Genomic DNA, 11,321 nt, shown 5'->3' with positions numbered 1-11,321 from the left:
CCCCCGGCAATTGTCAAGTTTGGCTCAAAGAAACTCACAAATATTCTCTACAGGTCTGATTGTTTCTTACATCAACAAGATGTTCCATGAATTTATTGCATTCATGGGTGGATTTTTGTATGTGCCTGACCAGGGATGGAACCGGCAACCTTGGTGAACCCAGACACGGCCCTAACTAACCGAGCAAGGTGGCCAGGGTACATGCTCCTTCTGAGTCGCAAGGAGAAGCCTTAGACCCTGGGATCTGTGGAGGGCATGTGTGTCTTCAATCAAGGTACATTTTAAAACTGTAAAAGATCCAAACAGGTCCGGGAGGCAGGGCTGGCTCACACTGGGACTCGGCCTTCAAGGAGAACCCTGTTGTGGGGCGGGGGGAGGACAGAACTGGACCCTAATGGAGGCTGCCAGCAGGTTGGGGGGTCTGGGGAGAGATCAGGGCCTGCTTTGCAAGTGGAGCTAGCCCCAGCAGCCCCGGCGGGGTGGCCCCTGAGCAGGGAAGAGCGGCGCCGGGCTGTGGGGGTCCTCCAGGGGAGTCTGGGCCAGAGGCCAGGAGAACAGCAGTGCTGAGTCATGCTGAACTCAGCTCGGGAAAGGGCTCCCCTAGCAGGGCGGGCTTGGGGGGGGGTAGGCACTTGCTGACCTCATCTCCTGGTGGGCGGGCTGCAGTGTGGCTGGGACCCGGGGAACCAGGGCTGGCTGTCTCTGCCCCAGTCTGGCCCCCTGCCCCATAGGGCGGCCTGGAGTTGGAGTGAGCTTTGTCTCTAAGTCTTACTGTCTTTTTAGTTCCGTTGGGCTGTTGTCTGTGGCCCTGTAGTCCCCTCTCTAGGCGGTGACTCAGCTCCCTGCACTGCTATCTTATCTGGCTGACATCTCTCTGTCTCTGTCTCTGGGGACTGTCAATGGGGGAGGGGCTGTGGCCCCAGGCACACTGCCACTGTGGGGCCTGAGTTACACATTGACCAGCTCTGCTGAAGACCTTTGGCCTCAGGCTGGCCCCACCTGGGGAAGAAAGTGCTCACAGGTAGGACAGGAAGGGGTGAGACGGAGCTGACCTGCAGCACGAAGATCCTGTGTTTGCAGGGAGATCCTGAGCTTGGTGGGAGACCAGACCCAGAGAGACTGGTACAGAGACAGAGAGGAACAGAGACAGAGAATGAAGGAGACAGGCACCTAGAAAGAGACAGAACTAGCAAAAAGGGCCAATGATGTCATTCAAATGCCCTTCTGAATTCCCTTCGTGTGTAAACCTGCTGTAAACCTGCCCGGCCCCACACCACCTTCCCTGGGCCTGCTCCTCTCCGGAAACACCCCCACGGGTGGTGCCTGGCCTGGACTCCAGAACTCCTCCTCCAGCTCTGCTTCCCGCCCCACAGCCTGTCAGTCTCCGGTGGTGGCCCCCCACAAAGGGTTGGGCCCATCTCCTGCCTTGTACTCTCTTGTCCTAACCTCCTCTCAACCTTCCTAAGTTCAGTAGCTTCCTGGGCCCTGCCCCGGGTCCAGGTGGCTCCCCTCCTCCCACCTGCCCCATCTCAGTCCTGTGCGACTTTCCACACATGCAGGATTCCAGGCCCCACAGGCCCACGCTGTCCCCTGCTGCCTGGTTCCCTGCCTCACCGCCCTTCAGCCCTGGCTCCTCTTCCTGGTTAACACCCTAAGTGGTGACACATGTGATGTCAAGTGACCCCAGTTCCCACCAGGATTGCAGGATCCCAGAGGGCAGGGCCAGAACCTAACCCGCCACTAACTGGCAGAAGGCACCGGGGCACCCTCAGAAACAATGTGTCAGCACGTGTGGCTTTGTCTCTTGTGACAGCCAGGGGCGGGGGCCCAGTGACTCAAGACACGGGGAGTGTGGCCCGAAAGAGGTTTATTGACCCCTCCCGAAGCCACTCCTTCCCACCCCACCCCCAATAATTACAAAAGTAAGAAAAAGACCCCTGGCCCCCAATCCCCACCCCTCCTGGGAAAAAATGCCATAATTTATGCAGAAAAGACACAGTCCAAGGCAGCTGCTGGCCTCAGCCCATCTTCTTCCAGATGGTGAGTGAGGCGGTGAGCACTCCCGCCACAAAGATGGTCACTGTCTGCCACGTGGGCGTCCCGAAGTAGGAGAGGAGGCCGTCCTGGGGACAAGGACATCAGTCACATCAGAGATTTGGCCACAGGCCAGTACATGAGGGGACAGGGGGAGGTCAGAGGGCGTGAGTAGGGACAAGAGCCTAAGACTAACAGGCAGTAAAGAGCTGGGATCAAAGGCTTATCAAAGAACGTGAGGGATCCCAGAGGAAGTGGAGGCATCAGGGAGGGCACAAAGTACTAGTCAGGTCAAGGGTCACTGGGAGGTCAGGGGTCACAAAAAGGTCAGCAGGTTCCAGCTGAATCAAGGGTTGATAAGATGTGAGGAAACGCATTACAAACCACCTGTGATGATCTGAAAATGGGTACAGGGGTGGGAGCACCACTGTGGAGGGCTCAAGAAGGCCCAGGGGTCCCAGAGAAGTGTGGAGAGGGGGTGAGTTGGGGGCCTCACCCAACCACCCTGGTCCTGGATCCAGCCCAGCAGCCGCTCTCGAAGGAAGTCCAGCGTCCAGCCCATGATGGTCCTGATCAGCTCGGGCACTTTGGTGCACAGGGCCTGCGGAGGGAGGGCTGGGCCTCGGGACTGGCCTTGTCCCCAGGGCTGTGCTGCCAAGTCCTTGCCTCCCCTCCCACATTCCCCTGGTCTCTTTTCCACTCCCAGTCGGAGTGAGCTTCATATATTGTAAACCTGACTGTGCCACTGTCAACTGCCCTGCTCTCAAACCTTCCATGGCTCCCTAGTACCCTTGGGATAAGGCAAAAGGCACCGATAAGCAGACAGCTCGGCCCACGGGCCTTGTGTGAAGGCTCTGTCTTAACAGCAACCAAATTTATGACTTTTCTATGGCGCACTGACCTGCTCTCCTATCTTCATTCCCATCAAACCCTCCCCCCTGCCCCAGGCCCTTTGCACACCCTGACTCTGCTGCCTAAATGGGCCTCCACCAAATGAACCTTCACTTAAGCCTCAAAGCTCAGGTCTATGGTCACTTCCCCAGGGAAGCCTCTTCTGACCTGCAGGCCAGGTAAGACTCGACACCCTCTAGAGCCGCCGCCTGCTCTCCATCCCCCTTAACGTCCCCTTCCTGCTCTGTCTGGCTGCTTCTCCCCGCCTGCCCTCCCCAGCTCATCCGCAGCACTGCCATCACCACGACTGCTGTCCCCCTCACTTCCAACATTCAACCCCCATGAGCTCGGTCTTGCAGAGACATGGAGAAATCTATTTCGCCACCTTCAGTGCTACCACCTGAGTCCAGGTGAGTCGCTGTTTACAGGGACTATGACAGGTGCCTCTCACCAGCTGCCCTGCTTTGGCCCTTGTGCCCCATAATTCCTTTCTCTACCCAAGATGACTGGAACATTTTGTAGAGCTCCCCCCCACCCCAACAGCTTATCATAACAATCTTCAGAGAGAGGAGTGAAGATAATTTCACAACGAACAACCATCTGCCGGCAACCTAGATTCTACAGTGAACATTTGCCCACACTTGCTAGAGTATTTTTCTTTCTTTTTTTTCAGAATAGTATTTTAAATTTCTAAATCAGGTCACCTCACTCTCCTATTTAAAAACGGCCAATGGCCCTGCCGTACTCCGAGTAAAGCTGAAGTCCTTCCAGGGCTCCAGAAGACCCCCCAGATCTGCCCTCATCTCTGCCTGCTTCTCACTCTGATCTCACCACGTGGGGCTCCTCATTGCCTTGGGCCTACCAAGGTCTCACCCCAGGGCCTTTGCACGTGCTGTGCCCGCTACCGCATGCCTTCCCCGGATATCCTCATATATCACTGCATCTTTCTCATCATTCCAGCTTTGGCTTCAATGCCACCTCCTCTTAGAAGCCTTTCCTGATCACTGTGCACAACCACATCACTCTAGCTTACTGCTCTCAGCACTCGCCCTTCGAGGTGGGCTCTTGGAGAGCGGGGACCTAGCCTCCTTTGCACATTGCTGTGTCCTCAGTGTGGAGTACAGGCCTGGCACATAGTAGGCCCAACACATGTCTGTTGAATGAATAAATGAAGAAGCTAACGATCGGCTCTGACAGCTATCTGTTTCTGGTCCCTGTGGGCTGCCACCGAGGTTGACCTCACCACTCCCAGGCCCCGGGAGGCTGGAGGGGTGACCCCCCAGGCCGGCCACCCTGCGGCCGCACACCTTGAGCACCAGTTTGCTGGCGAAGTAGAAGAGGGCAACAACCCGGCCCCAGTTGAAGTTGCCGTCGGAAAACATTTCGGACGCCACTCGGAAAAAGACCTCGCGGGGGGAGTCTGTGTCCACAGCCGCGATCATCCTGCAGGAAAGGGGGAGCAGGTGCTGGGGAGGGACCAGGCAGAGCGTGGAGACTCTGGCATCCACCCCATACCAAAGATAAGAAAACTGAGGCCCAAGACACGCTGAAACACAAAGCAGCAGGCCAACGTGGGAGGAAGGGACAAGACGGACACTCCGCAAAGTGGGGGAAGTGCCTCCCTGACGGAGGGTTTCAAGATCCTAGGGGAGGGGAGGGCTGGGAGTTGAAGAGTTGCTGAGTTGAGTGGCAGGGCCCTGGACCTCTGAGTCTGAGGGAAATGGGGGCTGTGGGCCCTGAACTTAATGCTCCTAAGGAAAGGGGGAGTTGGGAGCTGGGACTCCTGGGCCCCCAGGGGGGCGGGGCACACCTCTGCAGCTCCACATTACTGTCCAGTTCATCTCCGATGCGCTTGAGGCAATCGCTCAGTTTCTTGGTGGATGCATCCGGGGGCACCCTGGGCTCCAGGGCCAGCTCGGGTGTGTCTCCCGCGATTCTCCCTGCTCGATCCCGAATGAAACTAGAGTGGGAATGGAGGGGAGGGTGGTGCAGAATCAGAAACGGAGGGGGGGGGGTCACTCCTCAAATCTGCTCTGCAATAATCAGACCTCACACTCACCCCTGAAGTAAAAGGGCCCCTGTCTTCATGATCTGCTCAGAGCTGGTGGGCCCTAGAGGAGAAAGGAGGGAAGAGGTGCCTGGACTCATGGGCCCTAGGGGAACTGGGGTGATTCAGGACCCGATAGAGGACAATGCTAGGGGGCCCTGGGTTTCTGGGTCCCTAGTAGACGAAGTCACTGGGAGCCCAGACAACTTCAGTCCCTGATGGAGAAAGAGAAAGGGAGCCTAGGCCTGTATCCTACAGTCTTCCGGGAAACCAAGCTCAAGGAACACTTAAAAGCATCCTGGCCAGAGGGGACAGAGGGGAGACGCGCCCCTCCCACCAGGAAGTGGTGCCAGCGACAAGCCCGGGCTTGCCCCGGGGTTTGTATTCTGGGGTCTCCAGCTTCTCGGGGATCCCAGAGCGCCAGCCAGGAAGGGATTGGGGTGCGGAGGACAGAGAACCGGGGAACCTCGAGGAAGGAGGGGGCTGGAAGCTGGCTGGCAGCACCCGATCCGGGAGTTTCTGACCCGGAGTGCCGGGAGAACGCACGCCCGGAGACCGGCAGGCGAGATCGTGGGGCTGGCCGGCGAGGGGATCGCCCTCCTCCCGCCCGTCTGCCTCCAGCCTCACCCCCGTCTCTGGGTTGCTCCCCGGACCCGTCCATCACTGCCGCTCCCTCCGCCGCCTCTCGCCGGGTCTGCCCTGGCGGCTGCAGCACGCCCCCAGTCACGTGAGCGTCCCGCCGAGCGTGCGTCCACTCACGTGACCGCCCCGCAAAATGGCGGCCGTGGGCCTCTGCCCCGCAGAGCGGTAGGCTCACATCGCCCCACCTGCCTCGCCCACCACTTACCTCGCTCACCATCACCTGACCGTCCAATCAGTACTGCCCTTTAGGAGCCCCTCGTGGTGCCATTCCACTGGCCACCCATTCTGTTGCAGCTATAGCTTTCATTCATTCGTTCGTTCGTTCATTGCAGTCTTTTCAGAAGTTTCCGGGGTACTTGAACTCTCCCACGGTAGAAGAAACATCGAGTGGACAGCAGACAGGAACAGCAGACCGCAAAAACCGCGTTCCCTGAAGCAGGACGTCTCCCGATGACTAACGGCTATGAATGACTATGGGTGTTTGTGTGAAAAATAAAAGGAATATCTTCGAAACTTGCAAAACTAATCTCTAGTGATACACTGGCAGGGTATGGACAGGGTGGGGCCCTGAGAAGATCCCTGGGTGCCTGAAATGTGCGATATTTTGATCTGGGTGGTGATTGTCTGCCTCTGCACACATGTGCAAACTCGTTGGCCCTGGTGGGGTAGTTCAGTAGGTTAGAGCGTGGTCCCCATAGCCAAGGTTGCAGTTTGATCTCTGGTCGGGGCACACACAAGAAGCAACCAATGAATGCACACATAAATAAATGTAACTGCAAATCTATGTCTCTCTAAAAATCAAGAAATAAAATATAATAAATATAAAAATTAATTTAACTGTACACATAAGAACAATAAAGTGCATCGAACCATGCACTTTACTATATGGAATTATTATATCTCCTTTAAAAAAAGAAATAATAAGAAAAAAGAAATTGAACCCTGGCTGGCATAGCTCAGTGGATTAAGCTCGGGCTGTGAACCAAAGTGTCTCAGGTTCAATTCCCAGTCAGGGCACATGCCTGGGTTGCAGGCCACGGCCCCCAGCAACCGCACATTGATGTTTCTCTCTCTCTCTCTCTTTCTCCCTCCCTTCCCTCTCTAAAAATAAATAAATAAATAAAATCTTAGAAAAAGAAAAAAGAAATTGGCCCGGCTGGTGTAGCTCAGTGGATTGAGTGCCCGCCTGCAAACCAAAGGGTCTCAGGTTTGATTCCCAGTCAGGGTACATGCCTGGGTTGCAGGTCAGGCCAGATCCCCAGTAGGGGGCGCACCAGAGGAACCACATATTGGTGTTTCTCTCCTCTTTCTCTCTCCCTTTCCATCTGTCTAAAATAAATAAATAAAATCTTTAAGAAAAAGAAAAAAGAACTCGGATGAGAAAAGTAGAATAGGGTCAGATGATGAAGGGTTTGGGCATATAGAAGAAGAGATCTGTGTCCCAAGGGTGGCTGGAAGCCATGGCAATTGAGGATTGTAGGTGCCCCAGTCCATCAGCCTAGCATCAGCGGGAACACAGTGTGATGAAGTGAAGTTTATCGGGCCCATTGCAATGATGGAGTCTGCACAAGAGAAACCACAGAGCATCCTGACAAACAAGGAGAAGGCAGGGTTATTACAGAATATGGAGGAAGCGTGGAATTTAGGTAACAATGAGATGAGAGGCTCAGAGCAAAGCAGGGTCGACATCAGATGTGGACCGTGAAAAAGAACCGGGGTCCTCTGCCATTGGAAACTAGAAGACAAATGCAGACAAGAAGTGTTAGGTCCTCCAGAAACCCTTTGAAACTATGTCCCCAGGTCGGAAATCAAGGCTGTCCCTCTGTATCAGATGGCTTAGACAGGTGAGATTTGGATGTTTTCTGTTTACCGATGGGATTTCCAACACTGCATGATTTTAGAGAATAAAGTTTCTCTGTAAGAAAATGTACCTTTCCAAGACTGGTGAGGGTCAGTGGGTAGGATGCAGTCTCTGAACCAAAAGGTCTCTGGTTGAATTCCCAGTTAGGGCACATGTCTGGGTTTTGGGTCAGATCCCTGGCTGAGGGAGTGTGAGAGGCAACTGATACATATTTCTCTCTCTCTCTCTCTCTCTCTCTCTCTCTCTCTCTCTCTCTCTCTCTCTCTCCTTTCCTTCCCCTCTCTCTCAAAATATAAAAATAACTTTTTAAAAGAGCTTGTCTTGGGAGAAATGATGTTTGCTATTACAATTTTTATTGATTGGTTGAGGGAGGGAGAGAGAAATAAAGATAGAAAGGGAGACATCAATTTGTCCCACTTATCTGTGATCTTTGGTTCTTGTATGTGGCTGGACCTAGGATCTAACCCATAAACCTTGGCATATTGGGACCATGTTTAAGATTTTATTTTTAGACAGAGGGGAAGGGAGAAAGAGAAACATCAATGTGTGGTTGCCTCTCATGTGCCCCCTACTGGGGACCTAGCCCACAACCCAGGCATGTGCCCTGACTGGAACTCGAACCAGTGACCCTTTGCTTTAGGGTCCTGTACTCAATCCATTGAGCCACACCAGCCAGGACTGTTTCCTATTAACTTTGAAGATGGCTTTATCTGTGCCTGTTAATTGAACCCAAAGAATTAGCCCTCCCTCTACCTCAGTAATGGAATAGGGAGAGTTTTTAATGCACTCACAGACCTTTAAACAGTACAGCTCATGAGTAGACTGAAGAAGACTTTTCAGATAATTCTGAAGTCAAAGTTGTCTACAATAATAAAGATGCTGTGTTAAAACTGCAACACCCTTCTGCAGCATGGGCCCCACTGATTGTCACCCCCAGGTACCCGTGCCCCTCCCACACTGAACAGGACTGACCAGCGCAACTAATAGGGTATTGTGGAAATGACAGAGTGTAATGCCAAGATTAGGTCACTAAAAGTCACTGTGGCCCTGGCTGATTGAGCACTGGCCTGCAAACCAGAAGGTGGCTGGTTCAGTTCCTGGTCAGGGCCCGTGTCTGGGTTGCGGGCCAGGTCCCCAGTAGGGGGCGTATGAGAAGCAACTGATCAATGTCTCCTCACACATTACTGTTTTGCTCTCTCTTTCTCCCTACCTTCTGCCTGTCAAAATCTTAAAAAAAAAAAGTCACTGCAACCCCTCCTTGCTCTCTAGTGAACCACTTGCTATGAGAGGACGCAGCTGCCATGTCGTGAAGACACTGAACGCCATCGTCCTCTGGAGAAACACATGTGTCACAGAACCAAGTCCTCCAGCCTGTGAGCGGCCCCCTTTGGAAGCACATGCTCCAGCCCCAGTCAAGCCTTCAGATGACAGCTGTGCCCACCAACCTCCTGACGGCAACCAAGAGTTTTTTAAAAAAGATTTTATTTATTTTTAGAGAGAGGAGAAAGGAGGGAGAAAGGGAGAGAAACATCGATGTGGGAGAGATACACCGATGGGTTGCCTGTAGCACAGCCCCCACCTGGGTACCTGGCCGGCAACCCAGGCGTGTGCCCTGACTGGGAATCGAACCAGGGAGCTTTCAATCCACAGGCCAGCGTTGGATCCACTGAGCCACACCCACCAGGGCACTCCTGAGAGATCTTAAGTCAAAACCACCCAGCTAAGCCACTTACGGATTTCTGACTCTCAGAAATTGTGAGATAATGAACATTTATTGCTGCTTTAAGCTACTGAGTCTGTTACTCAGCAATAGAAAATGAATACACCTGGGGTAAGTACGGCCTAGGTACAGGGGAGGAAGTCACAGCCCCGTGAGGGAGACAGACTTGCCAAGCTGCACAGTGGGTAGGATTTGGGGGTTCCAGTTACCCTCAGTCATCGTAAATATGAATCGATCTCTCATATTGTAAAAGTTATGATACCAGTTTTCCCGGTTAGCTGCTGCCATGTAATCAGCCCAAAGGTCAGTGGTTTATTTTTTATTTTTTGGTATTTTTAAAATTTACTAATTTTAGAGAGAAGGAGAAAGGGGAAGAGAGAGAGACTAACATCGATTAGTTGTTCCACTTATTTATGCATTCATTGGCTGATTCTCCTATGTGTCCTGCCCAGGGATCAAACCTGCAACCTGGCACATCGTGACAATGCTCCAACCCACTGAGTAGCGGGCCTGGCAAACTTTCGTGGCTTAAAACAACCATCACTTTCTCTTTCATAGGCCTGTGGGTTATGACTTTGGAAAAGGTCTACGGGGGTTCGATCAGAACATGATTAAGCATCTACTTTCCTGGAGCCTCATGGCTTTCCATGTGACTTCTCCGTGTAGCTTAGGCTGGGTCTCCTCACAGTTTGGTGCTTGCGGGGAAGCCAAACCCCTTGCCTGGTGGCTGAAGGTTTCAAGAGTACTTCAGTTCACAGGGAACTGCAGCTTCTCCTGACCTCTCAGAAGTCACTCGGCATCAGCATCACTTCTGCCGAGTTCCGATGGCTACGAGGGAGTCGTGGGCCCGCTCCATTTCAAGGGGAGGGGAAGTGAGCGGAGACAGGAGACATCTCTGAAAAATGCAATGTGGCTGTGCTGCTTCAGCAAAAGCTAATAAAACTGGTTTAAACAACACAGAAGTTCATTTCCCTCTCATGTACTAGTCCAAGAATATGCAACACCAACTGATATTTACTGTAATGCTCCAGTGTCAGGAACCGAAATGGTTAATTTTATGTGTCAACCTGACTGGGCCACAGGGTGCCCAGATGTTTGGTCTAACCTTATTCTGGGTGTTTCTGGGTCAGATTAACATTTAAAGCTGTAGACTGCATAAAGCAGATCGCACACTCTGATGTGGGTGGGCCTTGTCCAATCAGTTGAAGGCCTGAATAAAACAGAAAAGCTGACCCTCCTCTGAATAGGAAAGAATTCTTTCTGCCTGGCAGCTTTAGAACTAGGACATCAGCTTCCTTCCTTTGGACTCAATCTGAAACATCGGCTCTTTCTGGGTCTTGAGTTGCTGGCCTTCAGATGAGAAGTACACCAACGGCTTTCCTGGCCCTCAGGCCTTCGGGCTCAGACTGGAACTAAACATCAGCTCTTCTGGGTCTCCAGTTTGCTAATTCAGCCTGCAGACCTCGGGGCATGCCTACCTCCACAGTGATGTCTTTCTTCTATCCTTCTGGCCTTTGGCTCCACCATCCACAACACATGTCTCCCTTCTCACAGTGTGAGATGTCACGCCAGTGCCCAACATCACACCCCACTCCAGGGGCAGGAAGTGAGAGGTTGGAAGGGAATCCACCCTTCTTGCCTTTTATGGCCATAACTCAGATGCTGCACATACCTTATTGGCCAGAAGCTAGTCACATGGCAAGAAACTAGCTGCAAGGGAGCTAGGGAGATGTAGTTTTCAGCTGTGCAGCCATGTGTCCAGTGTAGCTTCCTTCTCATTGGTGAATGATTTTTAAGGGGACATCTAGCCATCCCTGCCACTCCATTAAAGATTGAAGCCAAGCAAGCAGAGAGCTGAAACCAATGTGGTGGTAGGTAAATGATGTGTTAGGGGACAGAAAAATAGCAAGCAATAGTCCTGACTGGTGTGGCTCACTGGACTGAGTGTCCAATTGCTGGTTCAATTCCCAGTCAGGGCACATGCCTGGGTTTCAGGCCAGGTCCCCACTAGGGGGTGCATGAGAAGCAACCACACACTGATGTTTCTCTCCATATCTTTCTACCTCTCTTCCCCTCTCTAAAAATAAATAAATAAAATCTTAAAAAAAAAAAGAATAGCAAGCAAA

General features: G+C 52.7%; 1 protein-coding gene across 1 annotated transcript; it reads right to left on the bottom strand.

The window, feature by feature from the left end:
* Positions 1-1,940: 1,940 nt before the first annotated feature.
* On the bottom strand, positions 1,941-6,540 carry BAX (BCL2 associated X, apoptosis regulator). The gene is made up of 6 exons (XM_045856347.1): positions 5,600-6,540; positions 4,985-5,036; positions 4,736-4,885; positions 4,233-4,368; positions 2,531-2,635; positions 1,941-2,123 (listed from the first exon to the last, which is right to left on the bottom strand). The coding sequence occupies exons 1-6, from the start codon at positions 5,829-5,831 to the stop codon at positions 2,019-2,021; spliced, it is 780 nt and encodes a 259-aa protein (XP_045712303.1). The 5' UTR covers positions 5,832-6,540; the 3' UTR covers positions 1,941-2,018.
* Between the last annotated feature and the right edge of the window lie 4,781 nt (positions 6,541-11,321).

The sequence above is a fragment of the Phyllostomus hastatus genome, unplaced genomic scaffold (genome assembly GCF_019186645.2).
Source record: "Phyllostomus hastatus isolate PE091 unplaced genomic scaffold, TTU_PhHast_1.1 phas_scaffold_1224, whole genome shotgun sequence".
Lineage (NCBI taxonomy): Eukaryota > Metazoa > Chordata > Mammalia > Chiroptera > Phyllostomidae > Phyllostomus > Phyllostomus hastatus.
This window is presented reverse-complemented; position numbering and strand designations above follow the sequence as displayed.

What these genes read in the sequence shown, in the direction of transcription:
- BAX (XM_045856347.1), bottom strand. Translation starts at nt 5,831, where the DNA reads ATGGTGAGCGAGGTAAGTGGTGGGCGAGGCAGGTGGGGCGATGTGAGC. An exon ending in GGGGCCCTTTTACTTCAGGG is followed by an intron (nt 4,886 to 4,984) that starts GTGAGTGTGAGG and finishes TTCCCACTCTAG; the next exon opens with TTTCATTCGGGATCGAGCAG. An exon ending in CCAGCAAACTGGTGCTCAAG is followed by an intron (nt 2,636 to 4,232) that starts GTGTGCGGCCGC and finishes CTCCCTCCGCAG; the next exon opens with GCCCTGTGCACCAAAGTGCC.